Genomic DNA, 20284 nt, shown 5'->3' on the forward strand with positions numbered 1-20284 from the left:
CAGTTTAACATTAAATTGTGCGTTTTACTCTTAACAGACGTATAACCAACCCGATTAACAGACCAATCTCCCATATAGCCGCATACTCAATATAGATTAACCGACCAATCTCTCGGTTAGCCGAGTGTCGGCCGTGATTTTAGAACGAAGCGTTACCAGCAAGGTATATATATGCTTCGGTCCACACAGTTTCCTTTCAACACACATGTACTTTTCTGTTTTATCGTTTTAGCGCTGACGATACATTACCATCCCATGCACGGGTAGGGTTAAGCACTCCCCAAACTGTATAATCCATATTCTGTATGTATCTGTCCAAAGTCCGTGTATATCAGTGGTTATCGTTGGTCTTTATCATCTTTGTTTTTCGTTGTTCGTTTGCCGTGTTTTAAATTTGTAAACATGCTTTGATTTTTATTGGTTGCTTTTTTTAAGAAAAAAGGGACAGTATGCTGTTTTTATTTCGCGTACACTTATTTTACAAAATGCTTAGCTAGTTGCCTATCTTAAGGGGGGTCATCTTAGTGATAGGACTATAACATGGTATTCAATGTATTTTCGGGAATACTGAGGTTGTAAGTTTGTAAGTTCGAATCCCACACGTATCAGTTGATCTCGAATCCGGTCTTATTTGACTAGGATTTCCAGTTTTCCTTCCGAAGATAGCTGGTTCTCTGCAGACACTTCATACACGAAATAGCACAAATCAATATATCAATCTATTGTCTGCGACTGGATATTGAAAATGGTCAATATGATATCATAACATAAAAAAAAACTAAAGAACATACACTGCATGCTAGAACTGCAACGCCTGATATAAATAGTGAAACACATTTAGTTTATTGATGTATTTAGTTATACAAAATTACACGAATTTTCTCCTGAAATCTATAGAAAGATTAACTCCTACGCCCTTGTCGCATCTTCTATTTCATGCCTATGTACGAGCGAGATCTAGACCTTTAACTAGTTCGGAGGTATCGACCAAGTCACATCGACGGTGCTCGTTTCATCTTAATAAGATCACTTGACAGGTTAAAATAATAAGACTGAAGTGTATGAATAGTGTGTCTAAAAGAGAGACATATCTTCCTTTTAACCATCACCACGTTTAAAAATATGTGCCGTTATGTCTGCTTTGCGATTCTGTGTTCATTGCAATGCAACGGCGTATGAACAAGGAGGAAGGGGTCCCCTCCCGCTGCGACACATTATGAACCACATGTATCATCAAACGACAACCATTGAACATCAAGTGCACACAAATGCAGCGTGTTTAAACGTTTTGATAGGTACCAACCTTTACACCCTTACCTGAAACAATACTGTTATAAGATATAGCATAGTTGGGAATACAAGTCATGTACACAAATATCTTAATAGCAAAAAAATCATAAAGCGGTCTGTGAAACCCTGTGTCTTGCCTGCGATTGCTGCTAGCAGCGTAAAGGAGTAATGTTGACTTGAAAAATAAATCCATTTTTGAGAATAAAGAATTTTTAAAAATCTTTAGATGTGTTTTCCTTGTCTTTTAAGATTACTGTAGAAAACTAAATTCACCTATCACAAAAAATGAATATATAAAAAAAAATATATATTTTCAAAAGTTGCTACAAATTATCGCAGATAGTTAAGACATCACCCCTCCATTTCCAGTGTTAATACATTCCCCTAAATCTAAAAAAAAATGTATAAAAAAGTAAAATCACAAAAAAACTGAACTCCGAGGAAAATTCAATCGGAAAGTCCGTAATTAGCCCTATTAGCCTTTAATAAGTTTTGTAGTTCACTTTAGTTGATATACAAGGCTAACATTTTAAAGACGGTTAGCTTTTTAGAAAAGCTATGACTTGTGCGAATGTGTTCAGTAAATGCCGCAATCTCTTAGTTATACCGATAGTGATCTGATATTAGACTGTACATTTCCTGTTGGTGGAATTATGGGTTGATAAACTAAACTAGAGAGCTATTACACGGTGACCAGTGAAATGCATGCATTGGTTACTAACATAAGTAAAATCTTTGCGTATCCATGAAAGCTTCAGCAATTGAAAGATATTTTTGACTGTAGACCGTCCTGACGACTTAAGAGAAACTACTTGTAAGTATTGTTTTAATTTTTACCTTGAACTTTTTTGTTTTAAGTTATGTAGCATTACATTATTATCATTGTATGTTGTAGTGTTAATCAATGGTGTTTTCAAAGACGTCCGCGCTTCATAATGAGTGATGGGTCATTTCTAAGACGTCCGCTCTTCATAATGAGTGATGGGTCATTTCTAAGACGTCCGCTCTTCATAATGATTGATTTTTGCATGAATGTTTTACTTAGTGAAGACTGTCCCTGCTTTAAAACGCTTGTTGACCCTTGTTAATGTTTCATTATTAAAAAGTTCAGTTATCATGTCAATTTTTTTTTCAAATACTTTTGGGTTGTTTAAAGTTTATTTTGTTTCATGATATCTTTTACTGCTGAACCTAACTGGAAATTGTTTCCTCCATTTTTACTTCTATGAAACAATTTAAATAATGTTCTGGTAAAAGATCTCTGGTATTCATATTAAGGTTTACATGTTTAATGAGCAAATTTAGCTGCGAACAAATGTTTCGTGATATGCAAATAGCATGTAAACATTGTTTATTATTGTTTGTTTATTCACAGGCACTAGACGTTCTGTCAACAGTATAAAAATATTGGCCATGGGAAGAAGAGTGTCCATATAAAAAATATTGGCAATGGGAAGAAAAAAGTGTCAATCTATATGGACACTCTTTTCTTCCTCCCATTGCCAATATTTTTTATACTATATGGACACTATTTTCTTCCCATTGCCAATATTTTTTTTAATACTATTGACAGAACGTCTAGTGCCTGTGGTTTATTACGATCGCATAACCTCAATCAAAACCTCCAATTAGTGCACATGGTAATGCGTATATTGCAGCTGTTTTTGTTATACTATCATAGCGACGTTTCATGTAGAGTATAATATTCTTCTTAGAATGGTTCCCAAAAACTCGGTAGATATTAACTAAAGAAACTGCTAGATTTGACAACAATTAAATTGAGTTCGTAATTCATTTTAATTTTCGGCTTATCAGGAACCTGTATAGAAAATTAGAACATGAAATCCGTACTCGTTTATTAATTTATAGACCACTTAACTTTTATGATTAATGGTTTAAAACCTTGGACCAATAGATGTCTTAGTCACAATCAACTTGCCAAGTAAGGGCTTGTGATATAATAATATTCAATTTATTACACCAATTACGTAATTAAATGTCTGAATAGAAATGGTATACAATACTAGTATTCCATTCACCGTTTTTATAATTTCTTTAAAATATTTTTCAGGTTAAGATGTCTGAAAGAAAAGCTGTAATCAAGAATGCTGACATGTCAGAAGACATGCAGCAGGATGCTGTTGACTGTGCAACACAAGCTCTGGAGAAATACAACATCGAGAAGGACATTGCAGCATACATCAAGAAAGAGTTCGACAAAAAATACAACCCAACATGGCATTGTATCGTTGGACGTAACTTTGGAAGCTACGTAACACACGAGACCAAGCACTTCATCTATTTCTACTTGGGACAAGTCGCCATCCTGCTCTTCAAATCCGGTTAGAAATGTAAACCAAACTATAAAGTACTAGTCACAGTAATCTTTATATAGGACAGACGTATATCGCGCATCGGGTCCAGAGGAACGAAATGAACACTGCCAGCGTTATATTAACCTATGTGATTGCCGATTGCGGTAAATTATTGCCTGTGAATTTATGATGTGAACATTTTAGATGAACATATATTGTTACCTATTTATTATTGTTATACCTTGTTTTGTTACATGGCTAACGAGTTTATAATAAAACGTTGTTAGTATATTTTTCTTTCCTTATATTTGATATCGAAGTGATAAATGCCACTGGTGTCAGTCAGAGATGATTTAGCCCCCCCCCCCCCTTTTGTGGTTGATATTTAGGGAATTATTGAAGCATGACTGAAGCGGGCCCCTTCTTAGGCAGTCAGTGGTCCACCGCTGTCATTTACCTACAATCTAAAGAACACGGGGTACCTGTTAGGATTCTGTTGTTAATTTTTAATGTAATGTATACAAACCATACCGTGAGTCATGTCTTAATATAGAAATAAAAAGATATGGCGTGATTGCCAATGAGACAAGTGTCCACCAGAGACAAAGTGTTGAAGTCATAACAAATTTAGGGTCATTGTACATCTACACTAGCCAAGGGTTCTGATTATGAGGTGTTGAGACTGGATCGTAACCCTTTGCTTGCGTAAAAAGTTGCTGTGCGGTCTTCAACAATGAGCATACCACACGGTAAACTGCAGAAGGCCTCTAATATATAAATATAAAACAATACAAATGAGAAAACAAACTGCCCGATTTACATACAAAACAATAAGCAAAAAACAAATATGATATACAGCAACCTACAACAACTAAACAATTACAAGCAATAATGTATAGCTTCAGTTCCTAGTGTTGTTTTTGAAGACTTGTATTTCAAAAGGGACGAAAGATACCTGAGGGACATTCAAACTCATTACTAGTAATTGAAAATAAACCGTGACGACGCCATGGCTAAAAAGGAAAAAGACAAACGGACAAATAAAGTACACAAAACACAACATAGAGAAAACTAAAAGACTAGGGAACACGAAGGCATACAACTGAAATGTTGTTAAGTAAACAGGATTTGGTCACATATTTTGGTATACTTTGTACCACCGGAGAGCACTGATTTATTTAGGTGGGTTCGGGGCCTTATATTAGGACTCGGTCTACGGATTCGTGTATCATAAAACAATCGATTCTATATATGTGTTATAATATATGCATGAACAACGCATCTACGTAGGTGGGCCTCATCCGGTCCCTTAATAAAAATTTGTAATAGTGCACTCTGGGCGCCTTACTTAATTCTAAAACATATAAATGAACTAAAGTTAAAAAAAAATATACAAGACTTACAAAAACCAGAGGCTCCTGACTTGTGACAGGTGCAAAAATGCGTCGAGGTTAAACATGTTTTGTGAGATTTCAACCCTCCCCTATACCTCCAGCCAATGTAGAATAAAGAAACACAGCAAAATGCACAATAAAACTCAGTTTAAAAGAAGTCCGAGTCCGATGTCAGAATATATATATAGGTAACAAAAGAAACAACAATCCCTCCCATATGATAAGAGGTTTAGTATATCATACCATCATAAAATATATGAGAAGAACATAACCCATATCATGCTAACAACTGGGTTTAGAATAAATGTGTTTATTTCCGACGCAAAGACCCTATGAGCGAATTAATTTTATTACCAAAATATGCAATCCTGAAAGACTTGACGACAGTATCGTAACGATATCCCTTCTCAATAAGCTATTTAACGAATATTACCATGAAAGACCTGAACGTATAAGATCGCATGTTGATTTGTATTTACGAATGATGTCCTTGTACCGATGATAAAATTTAGTAAGTATTTTGACTAGTTTGGGATATCGAAAACCCTTGCATGTGCAATACATGTAATATTGAAAAGGCTATGAGACAGCAATCCAACGAGTTACGACACAAAATTTCAAAAAAGCATCGCGGGTTAAGAAAAGTGTTTTGGTTTTGTTTAGATCTAAACTCTTTGTCTTTTTAATATCGACCAGTATATATAGAACAGAGGCGGATTTAGGTGGGGAAAAAAATTGGTTGCTTATATAGGGAATCACTGAAGCGTGACTCGAGCGGGCCCCCTCTTAGGTCAGTCAGTGGGCCCCCACTTATGAAAATTTCTGGATCCGCCACTGTAGAATACCAACATAAGGCAGAATACACTTGAAATAAAGTACGTTACTATAAAAATACTGGTTTATAGGTACAATTAACAAACAAACAAAAACGAATAAAATACTATCGTTTACTGAAAGCAAAAACAAGAAACATCCATCCTACACTCTAATATCGATGAAAGTCTGAGCTCTGAAGTAGATTTACATCTTTATAAAAAAAAAGTCTACAACAAATCATATAGAGAAAGTGTAAAGGACGTGACACCTTTCTTGTTATATCAATGTCACGTTAATCCGCCCGTAGAGGATAGACAGAAACTGTATTGCTCATAATCACATTATATATGCATAAATAAAAGGAGATATGGAGTATACTTCAATGAGACAGCAACTCAACGACAAGAATTTTCAAAAAGCTTCGTGGGTTTATGACATTTTTTTTTTTATTCAACTCTGCTATATATATAGTCTTTTTTATAATGTGATCAGTTGAACATAAGGGAGAATACACTCAAGACAGGGTATGCAACTATAAAATATTGGTACAATAAGTACAATTAACAATTAAATTGAGAAAGGAAATGGAGAATTGTCAAAGAGACAGCAGCTCGACCAAATAGCAGACAACACAAACGAATAAAATACTATCGTTTACTAAAACTAAACACAAGGCACATTCGTCCTACACTCTAATATTTGCTAAAATCTTAATTCTGAAAAATAGATAAACAACTTTATAAGAAAAAAAACGCCCAGAACAAATTATATAGAGAAAGTATAAAGGACAAGACACCTTTCTTGTTATATCAATGTCACGTTAATCCGCCAGTGGACATATAGCAAGTAGAGTTCATTTGGCTTTGTGACAAACCATTCCAGCCTGAAGGATAGGCAGAAACATTTGATTAACAATCAGAAGCTGTGGATGTAAGATAAAGTGATGGCTGAATCAATCACATTCCTTAACATAAACAAGATATAAATAAATAAAATAGTTTTACACATAGTGTTAATGATTGATAGTATAACCTTGCCAACAGTATGAATCAAAAACAAATGATGTGTGATAAGAGTTTATATGCACGTAAAGATAGTTCAATACTTCTATAGTATATAACAGATGCGGGTTAAAATGGAAAGGGGGGGGTTGAGCTACATTGTACCTATCTATTTGGTTTATTCAAAGCCGATTTTTTTTTACATTCTTAAACTACGGTTGCCTCAATTGGCACATCCCTTTTTCAAAATGCATCTGCATAATATAAGATTGCATCTCATTTGGTTACTTAACTTAATAATTCTAAATCCTTTATCAAAACTGCTAAGCTAGGATTTTTGCATCTTAGTAAAGTTGAAATAGATGTGGACAATTTTCCTTGCTATTGCTTTGTGGATATTGTAGGGAATAGTATGTATGATCATAACATGTATGATCATAACATACATGAAAGATTAGAATAAATGAAAACATAAATTCATCTTACGTTGTTGATGTCGGTTTTGTTTAACCCATGGAAGTAAAAGAAATATAATACTTACATATTTAACCTTATTATAAAGGTCAATAGGACTGGAGATTAACAAACAAAATACTTGTATTTGAAATACATTTGATAGTTGCACTTTCGATAGAATTTTTAGATTTTTTTTTTTAATTTCCTTTTTGCTCGGCCACCAAAATTACAACAGAAACAAAACATTAACCTTTCGTTTCCAATACTATAGCACTTTTGGTCAATTTAATTTCAACTGTAAATACTTTGGTTCAGCTGACAACACCTAAAGGGACACATCGTCATTTTTGTTTATGATGGATTTACATTTATTATTTCCTAATTACAACCATTAACAACTTACTCACACCAAATGATGATTGATCTTCCGTTGCTTATCGTCCAGCGGAAAATATTTGATGCATGTTTTTTTTCCAGTCAAGACAAAAAACGCAAACTAAGTCTAACATGTAATCGTGAATGTATAAAATTTATGAATTGGCAACGACAACCACTGAGTCTAGTTTTGATACACATATCTAACAGTACGATATTATGGAATCGTTTATATCTCGCTTTCGTAGGCTGGACTAAATGAGCACGACAGTTTGTCTATGATATATAAAAAAAAAGATGTGGTATGGTTGCCAATGAGACAACTCTCCACAAGAGACCAAAATGACACAGAAATTTTAAAACAACTTATGATGACTGCCTGTTCATATGAGGGTCTTCCCAATCATACTCCCTTTATTTTATCCAGGGAAAATACACAGGTGACAGGTGTACCTCTTGTTTTAATAAAATTGTTTAACTTCCAAAATATGGTTTTCATAACAATTGACCGATTGCTGTCTCAATTCCAGTGGCAAATATTTCATGCATTTTCCGTGAGGACTAGAAGAACATTTCAACAAGTAAGGAACCTTTATTATATTTGTAAGCAAGCAAGCTTAGATTTATTTTTAGAAACTTACTTTATGATCTGGACTTTAGATTAAGTGGTCTCAAAATAAATAGAAATCTTCCTCTCATCATATGTGAACATTATTCAAAGTAAGGTTTCAATCAAATATTATATGGTTTTTTTTTATACATTTCTGCACACAAGTTGTAGACTGTTTTTAGGAACCATGATCTTATCCCTTTACATGGTGACCTCAAAATCAAAATAATAAATAGCACTATTATACTATCAAGACATTTAGTCTATGCCATTCAGTTGTGGATTCAGAAATTTTCATCAGTTAAGGCCCATTGACTGCCTAATAAGGGGCCAGCTAAGGTCATGCTTCAATGATTCCCTAGAATAACCAATCAAATTTTTCACAGAAAGGGGAGGATAGGGCCTTAATCCGCCTCTGCTATTGTCATCACCTTTAAACAAGTAAAAGCATCGTCAGGTATCAAGTTACCATTTTTCATAGGTGAGTAAAAATACACCCAAACACTGAGATTATCCCTCCTTACTGCACTTCTTAAGGAAACAGCAACAAAGGTCATGCTTCAATAATATTCAGATTAATGATTTCAGTGGACAAGAACAAGTAAGAAATAAATGTTTGTGAATGAGTAAAAATTTAAAAAAATTATCTACTTGATCACGACAGAATGATATGTAATTAACACATATGGTCCAAGGACACAGTTATCATCCTTTGGTTTTCGTTGTCTAATATAGTCCTTAGTTAATAAGTGTATAACTTGCATTTTTTTGGTTTTACACTTTCCCAATTTATTTCTTGATATTTAATGCATGAAAAATTAAGTAAGGGGATGAAATTATTACATGTTAAAAATAATTTGGGTGCTGAATCTTTAAGAAGTGATTTGGTCCAGTTAAAAAAGGTAAAAAAATTCGAACATCTGAAGCTGTCAAAACTGAATTTTAGTCCCCCTAAACACAGAATTGTCAATATTTTGAGTTAGAGCTGTTAGAAGTTTCTATAATTTTGATATTATTTGTCCCAATGTACACTTCACTGAAAAAATCTTTTTGAGATAGAGCATTTTTATTTGAATTTATTGTCTTAAATAAATGCACTACACAATAACTGTGTTCTCGGGCCATATGTAGTAGTTGTTGGACAGGGTTCAAATATTGAGTTTCCTGGTTTGATAAATTTTTCTTTCAGCTAATCAGAAACTTTTTTATCACATGTTTTTTAAACTCCTCATTCATAATGTTTAGTATGTACATGAATTGTATTGCTCAATGCTCTTATGATAATTTACACAAGAAAGAATTTCATTCCTGATCACTTTCAAAACCGCTGCAACATCAATCCTTTCACCATTGAAAAGAACAAAACAATACTGTATAAATGGTTTGCATGGTTTTGTTTTTTTATAAAAATTTAATAAAAATATTTTAAAAACAAATCATAAAAGTCATGTAAGTTCACTAGCAGTCATTGGTCATTCACACTGATAAAAAAGTCAATACATTTCTTCAGCTGCGTTATTATACCGTCTTGTATAATGTTGTGAGCATTGGTAAGTGGACAGCAGAAAATGTTTAGGGTTTTTTTTCCTCTCTGTCTGTTCCTAACACATCTTTTTCAATTTCTCCCAAATCAAGTTTCTTCTCCAGTATTGCTTTCTGAAATTACATAAATTTAATTGTGTTAATTTTGTGATATTTATAATCTTCATTATTATCATGATTATTGGTCTAGTCTATTCTTTATACCAAATTTGTTTTTGTTTCATACTCATAAAAATGGGTAAGAGAATTATCCGTTACTATGATCAATAAATTTTTGTAATGTTTATGGACTTTTAAACAATAGGAATTTTTAAAACCCACATCTATATACTTGTAATTCCTTAGAACTAGTTATTGAAAATTCTGTGTTTTATGTTCCATGTTTTCTCTGTATCTATCTGATGAGTTAAGCCTTTTTCAACTGATTTTTCATAGTTTGTTGTTTTGTTGTGCTGTTACATCACTGTTTTCTCAATTGAATTGTTTCATAATATTATGTCCCGGCCTTTTTATAGCAGACTAAATTTTAAAGGATATGGGTTTTTCTCATTGTTGAGGGACATACTTTACCTATAATTGCTTTCATCCACTTTCATTTTTTGTTGGACAGTTTTCTCATTAGCAATCATACAATTTCTCATTATTTTAATATGAGGCAGGCATTACCTGTAAATGGGGACGAAGTCTGTGTGAATTATTTTTTTGTAACTTAAATATTTGTTTAAAAAAAAGAAACAGAAATACCGTAACGTTTCCGATTTTGGTTCTGTTGTTAGGGATTTAGTTGTGACGTTATTTAAATTATGACGTCATATGCAATGTAAACAAAGAAACGCTATCATCAGGTAACGTTTTTTCATATCAAGGAATTATTAAAAATGAAATTGGTATTACGCGTTCCTTCCTATTTTATACTAGACTGATAAATATATATTTTACTCAAAGTTTCATACAAACGAGACCGGAAAAAGGAAGTACATTGTACATTTCTGCGCAGGTCCGAGAATTTCAAAACACGACAAAAAAAATTTGAACGATTTTGAGTTCATTAGTACAATGAAAAATTCGGGAAATTTTCCCGTATTTTTTTTTTATTGAATTTTCTACTGTAATAGGGGACTCCGTCCCCATATTATTATTTTGCCCCCCTTTTTTTAAAACCCTGAAACCCACTTTATTAGTCCCAAATACTTAATAATTGGCATATTCCAGCTATTATCAATAATATCATGAAACAAAACTGTATAATAATGTTAGCAGATTAGCTAGCAGTAGGATAACACCATATAAACGACCAGTGGCAAATATTTCATGTATGATGATCTTGTCTTGGATTAAAGCAGAATGGATCAAATTATTGGTACTTTTGAATCCTAATTGTTCGACTTTCTTTTTCATTGTCTCTTGAAAGAAATCATATTAAAGTATGAGAATGATGTAATTTTATGCAGTATTTACAAATTAAAAGTTATTTTATAGACTTTACGTTCTATGTTCATTTTACCTTCACACAAGTTTGATAAACACCAAACAATGCTTTACATGGATCATTTGTGTTCCCCTTTAAAAATTGTTCTGCAAACCATTTGTTAAAACAACTGTCATAAGCAACTTTTAGTTCTTGGCATTCTTCGCCAATGCTGTTCATTTTTTAACAGGAAGTGTAAATAGGTAGTAAGGGAGATAATCCAAAACAAACATGTTGTTGACAAAACTCACTTGCAGACTGTGTTTTCAAAGAGTTTCACGAAACAAGAATGGCTTTTGTAGCAAGGTGTGGATTGTAATGCAGTCATTTGATCCTTTTCTATTCTAATCCTTAATTTGAAATTGTAATAAGTAGTAAAATAACAAAATCAAGGTGGTTATGTTAAAATGTTCACAAAGGTTAAAATCTAGTACGTTATTTATTTTAGGGCACAATGCATATTCATTTCATGATTTGATAGAATGATTACAAACATGGCAGGAAGAATAAACAGATAACATAATAATATAGACACAACAAAAAACTGAATTAAAAAAATATATCAATGAAGATAGCATGATTCAACCAAGGGACTTCAACCAAGGGACTTTCTATATATATTTACTAATTAGTATAGGAAGTCCCTGTTCAACCAGAGACATGTAAAATTGAGAATGGAAATGGGGAATGTGTCAAAGAGACAACACACCAACCATAGAGCAGACAACAGCCGAAGGACCCCTAAACTGATCTGATTCTACATACACAAGTATTTACTTTGCTCAACTGGGACTAAAATTTGTCCCTCTGTGCGACAAGGCAGTGTTCTAACCAACTGAGCTAAAGAAGTAATTCCTTAGCTTAACTACTTACTACTGACTAAGTATCTCCTACCTATACCATTGTATACTATAAAGGGAAGCAGTCATGTCACACTTCTCCCACCTCAAGAGTCATCATACCATTATTAAAGTCATAAGAAACGAGTGACGGGTAAAAAATAATGTTCTTCCAATTCTTGAACCAATGCATACAAACATCATAAACTTAATCTTCTGTGCACGAATTTATCATTTTTGTCGTGTAAATTTCGTATACTTGAGTTGTCAATTTTTTTTCTCAATAGGTCAGTGTTGTTGTGAAAATATGGCAGGTAATTAAAGTTTGTGTTTTGAAGCCTTAGTTTAATGATTGTCACCTGTTTGTCAACAATCGACAAAAAATCAACTAGAAAGCATGGAAATTGAGCACGTGTTTAACATGTAAATTCAGATAATAGTTTATTTTAAGGACATCCATGCATATTGTGATCACTGGATTTTTACGAGATAGGTCACACTGAGGTCACTTTGCATACGGAAAATATGTCGGGGGAATTGCTTCCTGGAAGGAAGCAATTAAAATAAAGTAAACTTCTTCTTAATATGAATAAATTAAAGAATTTTCTTCAGAAAAAAGTATGTGTACATAAGTTTTATAATGAAAACTATCTATTGACATGATTGAGTTATAAAAAAACATGTGCATTATTTTTTTTGATTTGAGGTTTCTTATGATTTTAAGACAATAGACAATATTTTATTGGCACAAACGCATTTACAATAAAAGGTAATGACCGAATGGATAAACAATTTGCAATACATGGTAGTAAAATACAAACAATTATATGTGAATAAAAGATTAAAGGTATAATGAAAAGCTATTGCAATAGATTACTTCTTGCATTTAAACAATTTGTTACGAAAGAGGAAGATAATTTCAGTGCTGTATAAGATGTATTATTAAGTATAAGATTTATTTTATTTTTATCACACAATGTGGTTATATTTTTTCCTGTAATTTTGAACATTTTTAATACAAAAGTCTCTCTAATACTGGAGTAACCTCTGCAGTGTAGCAGCATGTGCTGTTCATTTTCAATTTCGCCACTTTTACAGATTTCACAAATTCTTTAATCCCATAACACATACCCCATCTAAAAATCCTCTCTAACCACCATGGGTTTTTTTGGGGATGCCAAATGTAACCTGAGATCATGATTTTCATTAAAAAAAATATTTTGATTATAAGGCAAATTTAAACAGTATTAATATAAAGTATAACTAAGGTATTTGAATAAATCAATACATGATGCAGTGGCGGATCCAGAAGGGGGGGTTCCGGGGGGGTTGGAACCCCCCCTTTTTTTTGGCGGATCAATGCATTTGAATGGGGACATATAGTTGGAACCCCCGCTTTATCCTGGGTTGGGAACCCCCCCTTTTTAAAATGGCTGGATCCGCCCCTGTGATGGATGCATGCTGTAGTAATGTCAGTCTGACGTGTCACCATTCCATATCAAGATCAACAATGCGCCCACTTGAGGGCAAGCAAGCAAGGGTTTGTCTGAATAAGCAATTTTTTTTAAACAATTAATTTTGTTCTGATTCTTGATAAATTTCCAAAAAATCTTTTCTTACTGTTTCTATATATATAATTTTTGCCTCTGCCTGCTCAAACATGAAATAGTGAATATCTCCTCAAATGAAGATTCTTTTTATATGTTCAAATTATCACTTTTTAATGTAAATGATACACGATACATATTACTACAAAAAGTATAGCTCTAAATTCATGAAATTGCAGTCAACCTTATTTTCTCTCACCAAAGATTGGAAAAAACTTTTTGCAAAACTTTTACATGTACTCCTTGCAAATTATTGTTGTTACCATTGCCCCTCTTAGTAACATATAAATATCAAACTTCATATTTCACTAGGGGCTATTATTCATTTACAGGTCCCAAAGACACCAGTATGGGAAGAAGTGGACCACACAAGAATTCCCAATGTTCCACAAATAGATCAAGAGATGATAAACCATTTAGAAAGGGTTTCCTTGGTTGAGTTTAACAATCAGGCAGGGATTGAGAGGTTGTCAAAAGCTATAGAATCAGCTAATAAATTACATATGGTCAACACAGATGGAATTAAACCCATGGAATCTGTATTAGAAGACAGGTAAATCTTAGAATGAGCTTGAAATGCTTGCACAGAATCTATACACATGGCTCAAACATGAAAAAAATCTGGCCTGCAATCTCAGGGAGTTTGGAACGCCTCCTTGGGACCGGACCTCTCATTTAAAATTACCCTTCACCTTAAAACTTGTTAAAAATCACCTATTTTAAAATTTTCTTAATGGTGACCTTTTGACCTTAGATTACCCTACTGGAGCCCCGATATATAACCAATTATAACACAGACTTAATCTGAATAAAGGGACGTTTATAGCTGTCAAATTCATGTTCACTGATTTAAACAAAAATCTCATGTTCTAGATGAAGATAGTCAATAAATTTAAATGCTAAAAGGTATATAAATATATTTTCAATTAAGAATAATTCAGAAGGAACAATTATGAGCATAAGCTCTTCAGATCTGTCAAAGGACTAAAGAACTTAGGAAATATTTTTTGGTGATTCACATGAAAAAATGGGGTACAATTAGGACCTTCCAGTGTTTTCCCCAGGCCCTTAAAGGACCACGGGCCTGCGATGTATAATTTTCTGCCGCGGTGGTATCGTTCTTGCCGCGATGTATAATCCTTCTCCGTGGTGCTAAAGTTTTCGGTAATAAAATCTTAAATCGGTAAAGTTTCAGACGACTTGTTCAACTTCCCGTGAGGTTTAAAATTTTAGATGAAAATTGATAATAGCTGTCAAATTCATGTTCACTGATTTGAACAAAAATCTTATGTTCTAGTCAATAAGTTGCTAAAAGGTATATAAATATATTTTCAATTAAGAATAATTCAGAAGGAACAATTATGAGCATAAGCTCTTCAGATCTGTCAAAGGACTAAAGAACTTAGGAAATATTTTTTGGTGATTCATATGAAAAAATGGGGTACAATTAGGACCTTGAAGGCTTCATATAATTATTGCTTGTGGTGGTTGATAATACATGTACAAAATGTTATTGCATATCAATTTTGTTTTTAGCACAATATTAAAACATTCTCAAGTAACATTAAAAAAAAAATTAAGTCCCATTAAGCAAACTTATAGTTGTCTTGTTTCTTGTAATATTTTTTACAATTTTCTTGTCTGGTGTCTATTTTAGAACTAATGGTAAACATATTGGATGGGTCATAGTTCTAAAAAGAGATCATAAATGTACAAGTACATAAGCTTTGTATCCTTTTGGAACTATAAAAGATCAAGTTATTTTTAACTATATTTTAAATAAACATGTAATTTATTAAGTCTGTATGTTACAGAAGTGACAATTAATAGTCCTTTTTCAGATATTTGCATCAATTTTGGTTTAACAGTCGACATAACAAACCTATGCCTCGTTGCTACATACATAATTTATTCATATATTTTTAAAAGGTAGACACTAACACTTCCTGTGTAACTTTTGACCACACATGTACAAAAATATACATGAAAATACATATTTATACATTTTCTGTGGTTTTTGTGGCTACATTTTTCATTAATTTTTAATTACACTTATGGTATTCTTTTCCTTTACATCTGTGCCTTCTGTGGTTATTTTTTTACTGACTGTCAAATTTAATGAGATGTGATCATCACATTATGTTCAGTGTCTTTTTAACTCACTCATGGACTTCCAAATATTGTGACAAGTTATATCCGTGCTGACTGGAGCTGTGAATGTCACGAAGGCACGCACCAACGGTGACCATACATTCATCTTTTGGGACAGGCTGCTTTAAAAATCAATTGTTCTGATTCCATTTTTCTTGAAAATGTAATTTCTTTTTTCTTTCAAAAAAGGAATAGAAAATATTTCCTTCCGTTGAAAATAAGGTCCCCAAGTAAAGTTTGTCAAGAAAAAAACACATCCCACAAGAGATAAATAATCGGTGCTTTATAAGATAAAGATAAAGATATTTTATTTCCTAATCATAGGGCCTCATAACAAGCATGTAATCACATAAAGTAAAAATAAAAAAGCCTTTCTCTCCCACTCGCATACACTCACACATACAACTATCGTTCTGATTAAGGATGATTGATTTAACAGTACAACATGTAAATGAAAAATAAAATACAGATAAAAATACAGACACAAATGTATTTTTATCTTTTTTTTTACGAGAAGAGTCAGTTGCCTACATTGTATATATGGAACGAAGGATAACTCTTACTGCCCAGAAAAGAAAAAAAACAAAAAAACAATTCAAGTATAATGTGACAATGAACTGGTGAAGAATATAAATAAGTTTTATAAGTTTCAGTTAAGCAAATATTTAGTTTTTCAATGTGTAAAATGAGGATAGCTATTCACATAATTTAGAGTTAAAATCAAGGCTATCGTTTGACATGAACCAAATAAGCAGATTACTATCAGATATTTGGGATAAATATGGGTATTTTGTAAAGAGTTCATCCAGAAAGGTTTTTCTTTCCTTATTATAAAGGGTACATTTAAATAAAAAATGTTCTTCATCTTCAACTGAGTTCATTGAACCAAACTGGCATGTTCTCTCTGATCTTGACAGTGTAATATTTTTTCCATGTTCATCAATTTTTCGTTCGTAATGGCCTCTCTCTATGCAGAGACAATGATAGCTTATTCTAAATCTAGTTAGTATAACTCTCTTATCTCTGTTCTTAATATTGAAGTAATCTTCAAAAGTGAATTTTTGTTTAAATTTAAAGTAGTTGCTCCATTTACTGTGATCATATTTTTTTTTTAAATCTTTTTGATGGCTCTAATATGTTAAAAAATCAGTTTGATACATTTTCTAAGTAAAATTTTGAAATTATTTTTACTGAGTTTTTTTACAAAGTGCTAAATTTTTCACTAAGAAACTTTATGTTTGCATACCATGTTTGATTAGCCACAGCTTTATCAGAGGAGCTTTCAATATAAGCATCACTTAAGAGATCAGTGGGCGAGTTTTCAAGGTGGTGCCAATACATAAACATTTGAATTACTATGTTAATATATAAAGGAAATCTACCTAGCTCTGATATAACTCCAATATTTTTGCAAAATTTAAGATTTAATTTATCAGGTTCCCAATCTTTGAAGATTTCTAGGACTGAATGTAACAATTTAAAAAAGTGAAATTAGCTATTTTAAGGTCATCTCACCACAAGGGTCTAATGAGCTATGCCAAGTTTTTTCGTAAATAAGAGTTATTCACATAAATATATTATGATTTTCTGTTCGACAGGATGCTGTATTTGAGAGAAGATAAAGTTACAGATGGGAAGTGTAAACCAGAGGTTCTAAGTAATGCTGTTAAAACAATAGAGGATTACTTTGTTGCTCCACCAGGTATGATGAACATAGATCTTTAACAAGAATGTGTCCATAGTACATATACTCCACTCACACTTTTATTTCTTATGTTCAGTGGACCATGAAATTGGGGGGTCAAAACTCTTTATTTGGCTTTAAAATTAGAAAGAGCATATCATAGTGCATATTGAACTTCAACTTCATCATAAACTTTAACCTGAAGAAGGACAGACAGACGAACGATCAGACACACAACTCAGACTGAAAAACATAATCCCCTTTAGTAGGGCATAAAAATCAGAGGAATTATTAAGAAATCACCCTGAAACATTAAATTACTCAGAAATCAACTGGAATGATTCATTCATACAGATAAAGGGCATCATGGAAAAATCTTATATTTTCAATACAGTTGTCCAGAAATAAAATGGTACAATCATGCAGTTATTCAGAAACAGCAGAGCTCACAAGAGTTTTGAAGGAAACATGGACATGATGGACCAAAAATTTTTAATGACTTTCCTTACTTTTTTTCTTGATTATCAAACACAAATAAAGGCGGTTTAAATGACCTAGCTTCTTTCTGACTTTTGGTTGCTAATCATACATCCAACAAATGACTGTCATCAGTTAAGTGAAAGTCACATGTTACTGATATTTAACAAAAAATTCTGTTAGCAAATATTAAATTGTATAGTACTGTACAAATACATTTAGATGAATTCAGCATGATGAAAGACAATACAAGTATAAACCTTACTATGAAAGAACTGTTAACAATATTACAAGTCATTACATGTATAACTCTTGATCTCCATTTAAGGAAATATTCCACTGAAGACAAAAGAGAGAGACTATGGAAGCAATTCAAATGGAAGCTGATAAGACTACAAATGATAAAACCTGACGTAATGTCAACAGTAACATGCAGTGTCTGCAGTTTACAGAGTTGATGAAGTCTGCCATCCTATGTTGATATTGTCCAGCTTGCTGTGTCATATTTCATATTCATCTTGTTATGCATATTTGCATAAAACATAATTGATAATTAAATATCTGACATTATTTTATGAATTTTGCGTTTTGTTTCCAAAGTGAATCCATGCAACCTTTTTTTCATTTTATGAAATATGTTTATTAATATACGAATAATGATCACATACAGGACATCATAAACAATCCTAACTTTAGAAAAACGATTTGGTACATACAACCAGTAAACAAATATACCAGTATGAGTTGAGAAACATTGCTGCTTTGTTTTCATTGAGAATTCATCTGGCACACTACTGCCATTAAGCAAGTGTGTATGTGAACTGTCAGTGATGAGGTCTTGGCCTACATATGTGGCTCCCCTTCTTGATTGTCCTTCAGAATCCCTTTTTCACTGGGTCTAGTCTAGTCAAGCAAGCAATAATAGAATACATTGTACATGTATAACATAAGTCATCAGCAAAAGTTCATAAATCACCAAAATCTCAGTTGACAATGAATCATAGAAGATGAGGCCAAGGTTGAAACAACCCTGTCAGAGAAACATGCACACCAAGCAAACCTTCTATACAACCAATACAGTTTACCCAATTACCAATTGTATCCGAGAAACATTTAATCATGAAAATTAATTAAGACCAAAAATCCATGTAAAATAAATGAGGTCAGATCAAAAGATAGATATGTTCTAAACATATACCATGGAACCATAAAAGTGGGGTCAAGGTCATATGAACCCTTTCAACAGACATAACAAAAAATAATGGGGAATGTGACCATGGGACACAGATGATGCCCCCACTTGCATATAATGAATAAAGGGACATTCCTCAAGAACAGATAAAGTGATGCTTTCTACATTTGTACAGTATCCAAGTTTAAGGTAACAAGTAATAATAAATTATGTATTGAAATTTGGCAAACTGAAATTAGAGATTGGCAAAGAAAAATTCAGCAATTTTTCCATTTGTAAAGGGACAAGACTCTAGAACAGTAACAGTAGTTCTACCCAAATTTAAAATTGATCTGTATTTTGTGATAAGCATTGTGTATAGTTTTCATAAAATTTGGTTGAGGCAAACTTGTGAGAGGATGCGAGAGAAAATATTCAGCAGGTTTTCCATTTGTAAAGGTCAACAAATAAGTAATTTCCTGCTGATATGCACTTTTAAACAGTATGTCCTTATTATATACAAAGTTTCATGAAATTTTCTTGTGTGGTTTCAGAGAAGTTGCAATGACAAATTTGCAGTAGTATTATTAGGCCAAAATTCAAAGTAAAAGGGGCATAACTCCTAGAAAAAAATGAATAATTACCTGTCGATATGCACATCTACATAGTATGTACTTATTATCTACAAAGTTCCATGAAATTACGTCAAGGTTTCAGAGTGGTGATGACAAGAACAGGACTATGGGACTGCCGACGGATGGGTAAAAAAACATTATATCCTTCACAACTTTGTTGCTTGGGTTATAGTTAAAGGAAATTTGAGATGTAGACAACCAGGATTAAAATTAATGTCACTTCCACTGCAGCAGGAACACACAAACATTCAACACACCAAATATATCTGACAAGTCATTGAATTTTAGCGATGAAAATTGGTCATAACATCTAGCTGTAGTACCTCAAATTTTCATTTAGCATATGTAGGTATACAATGTTTTATTTAAACTGGTCTCAAGTGAAAAGAAATCATCATAAAATTTCCCTTGTTGCTGGATGGCATGTTTATAAATATTAATTATATTCGTCAA

General features: G+C 32.7%; 2 protein-coding genes and 1 long non-coding RNA gene across 3 annotated transcripts; 2 read left to right on the forward strand and 1 right to left on the reverse strand.

The window, feature by feature from the left end:
• Nucleotides 1-2041: 2041 nt before the first annotated feature.
• Nucleotides 2042-3896, forward strand: LOC143075692 (uncharacterized). Its single transcript, XR_012978385.1, has 2 exons — nt 2042-2104; nt 3362-3896. It is a non-coding gene; the product is annotated as an uncharacterized LOC143075692 (long non-coding RNA).
• Nucleotides 3897-9634: 5738 nt separating this feature from the next.
• LOC143075694 (TP53-regulated inhibitor of apoptosis 1-like) lies at nt 9635-11471 on the reverse strand. The gene is made up of 2 exons (XM_076251237.1): nt 11304-11471; nt 9635-9913 (listed from the first exon to the last, which is right to left on the reverse strand). Exons 1-2 carry the CDS (start codon nt 11445-11447, stop codon nt 9830-9832), a joined length of 228 nt encoding a protein of 75 aa, XP_076107352.1. The 5' UTR covers nt 11448-11471; the 3' UTR covers nt 9635-9829.
• LOC143075693 (glutamyl-tRNA(Gln) amidotransferase subunit C, mitochondrial-like) lies at nt 11457-18548 on the forward strand. The gene is made up of 4 exons (XM_076251236.1): nt 11457-11573; nt 14046-14266; nt 17463-17566; nt 18354-18548. The coding sequence occupies exons 1-4, from the start codon at nt 11499-11501 to the stop codon at nt 18410-18412; spliced, it is 459 nt and encodes a 152-aa protein (XP_076107351.1). The 5' UTR covers nt 11457-11498; the 3' UTR covers nt 18413-18548.
• The last annotated feature ends 1736 nt before the right edge of the window (nt 18549-20284 follow it).

The sequence above is a fragment of the Mytilus galloprovincialis genome, chromosome 5 (assembly GCF_965363235.1).
Source record: "Mytilus galloprovincialis chromosome 5, xbMytGall1.hap1.1, whole genome shotgun sequence".
Classification (NCBI taxonomy): Eukaryota; Metazoa; Mollusca; class Bivalvia; order Mytilida; family Mytilidae; genus Mytilus; species Mytilus galloprovincialis.

What these genes read in the sequence shown, in the direction of transcription:
- LOC143075694 (XM_076251237.1), bottom strand. Translation starts at nt 11,447, where the DNA reads ATGAACAGCATTGGCGAAGAATGCCAAGAACTAAAAGTTGCTTATGAC. An exon ending in TTTATCAAACTTGTGTGAAG is followed by an intron (nt 9,914 to 11,303) that starts GTAAAATGAACA and finishes ATGTAATTTCAG; the next exon opens with AAAGCAATACTGGAGAAGAA.
- LOC143075693 (XM_076251236.1), top strand. Translation starts at nt 11,499, where the DNA reads ATGTTGTTGACAAAACTCACTTGCAGACTGTGTTTTCAAAGAGTTTCA. An exon ending in GAATCTGTATTAGAAGACAG is followed by an intron (nt 14,267 to 17,462) that starts GTAAATCTTAGA and finishes TCTGTTCGACAG; the next exon opens with GATGCTGTATTTGAGAGAAG. An exon ending in TTACTTTGTTGCTCCACCAG is followed by an intron (nt 17,567 to 18,353) that starts GTATGATGAACA and finishes TCTCCATTTAAG; the next exon opens with GAAATATTCCACTGAAGACA.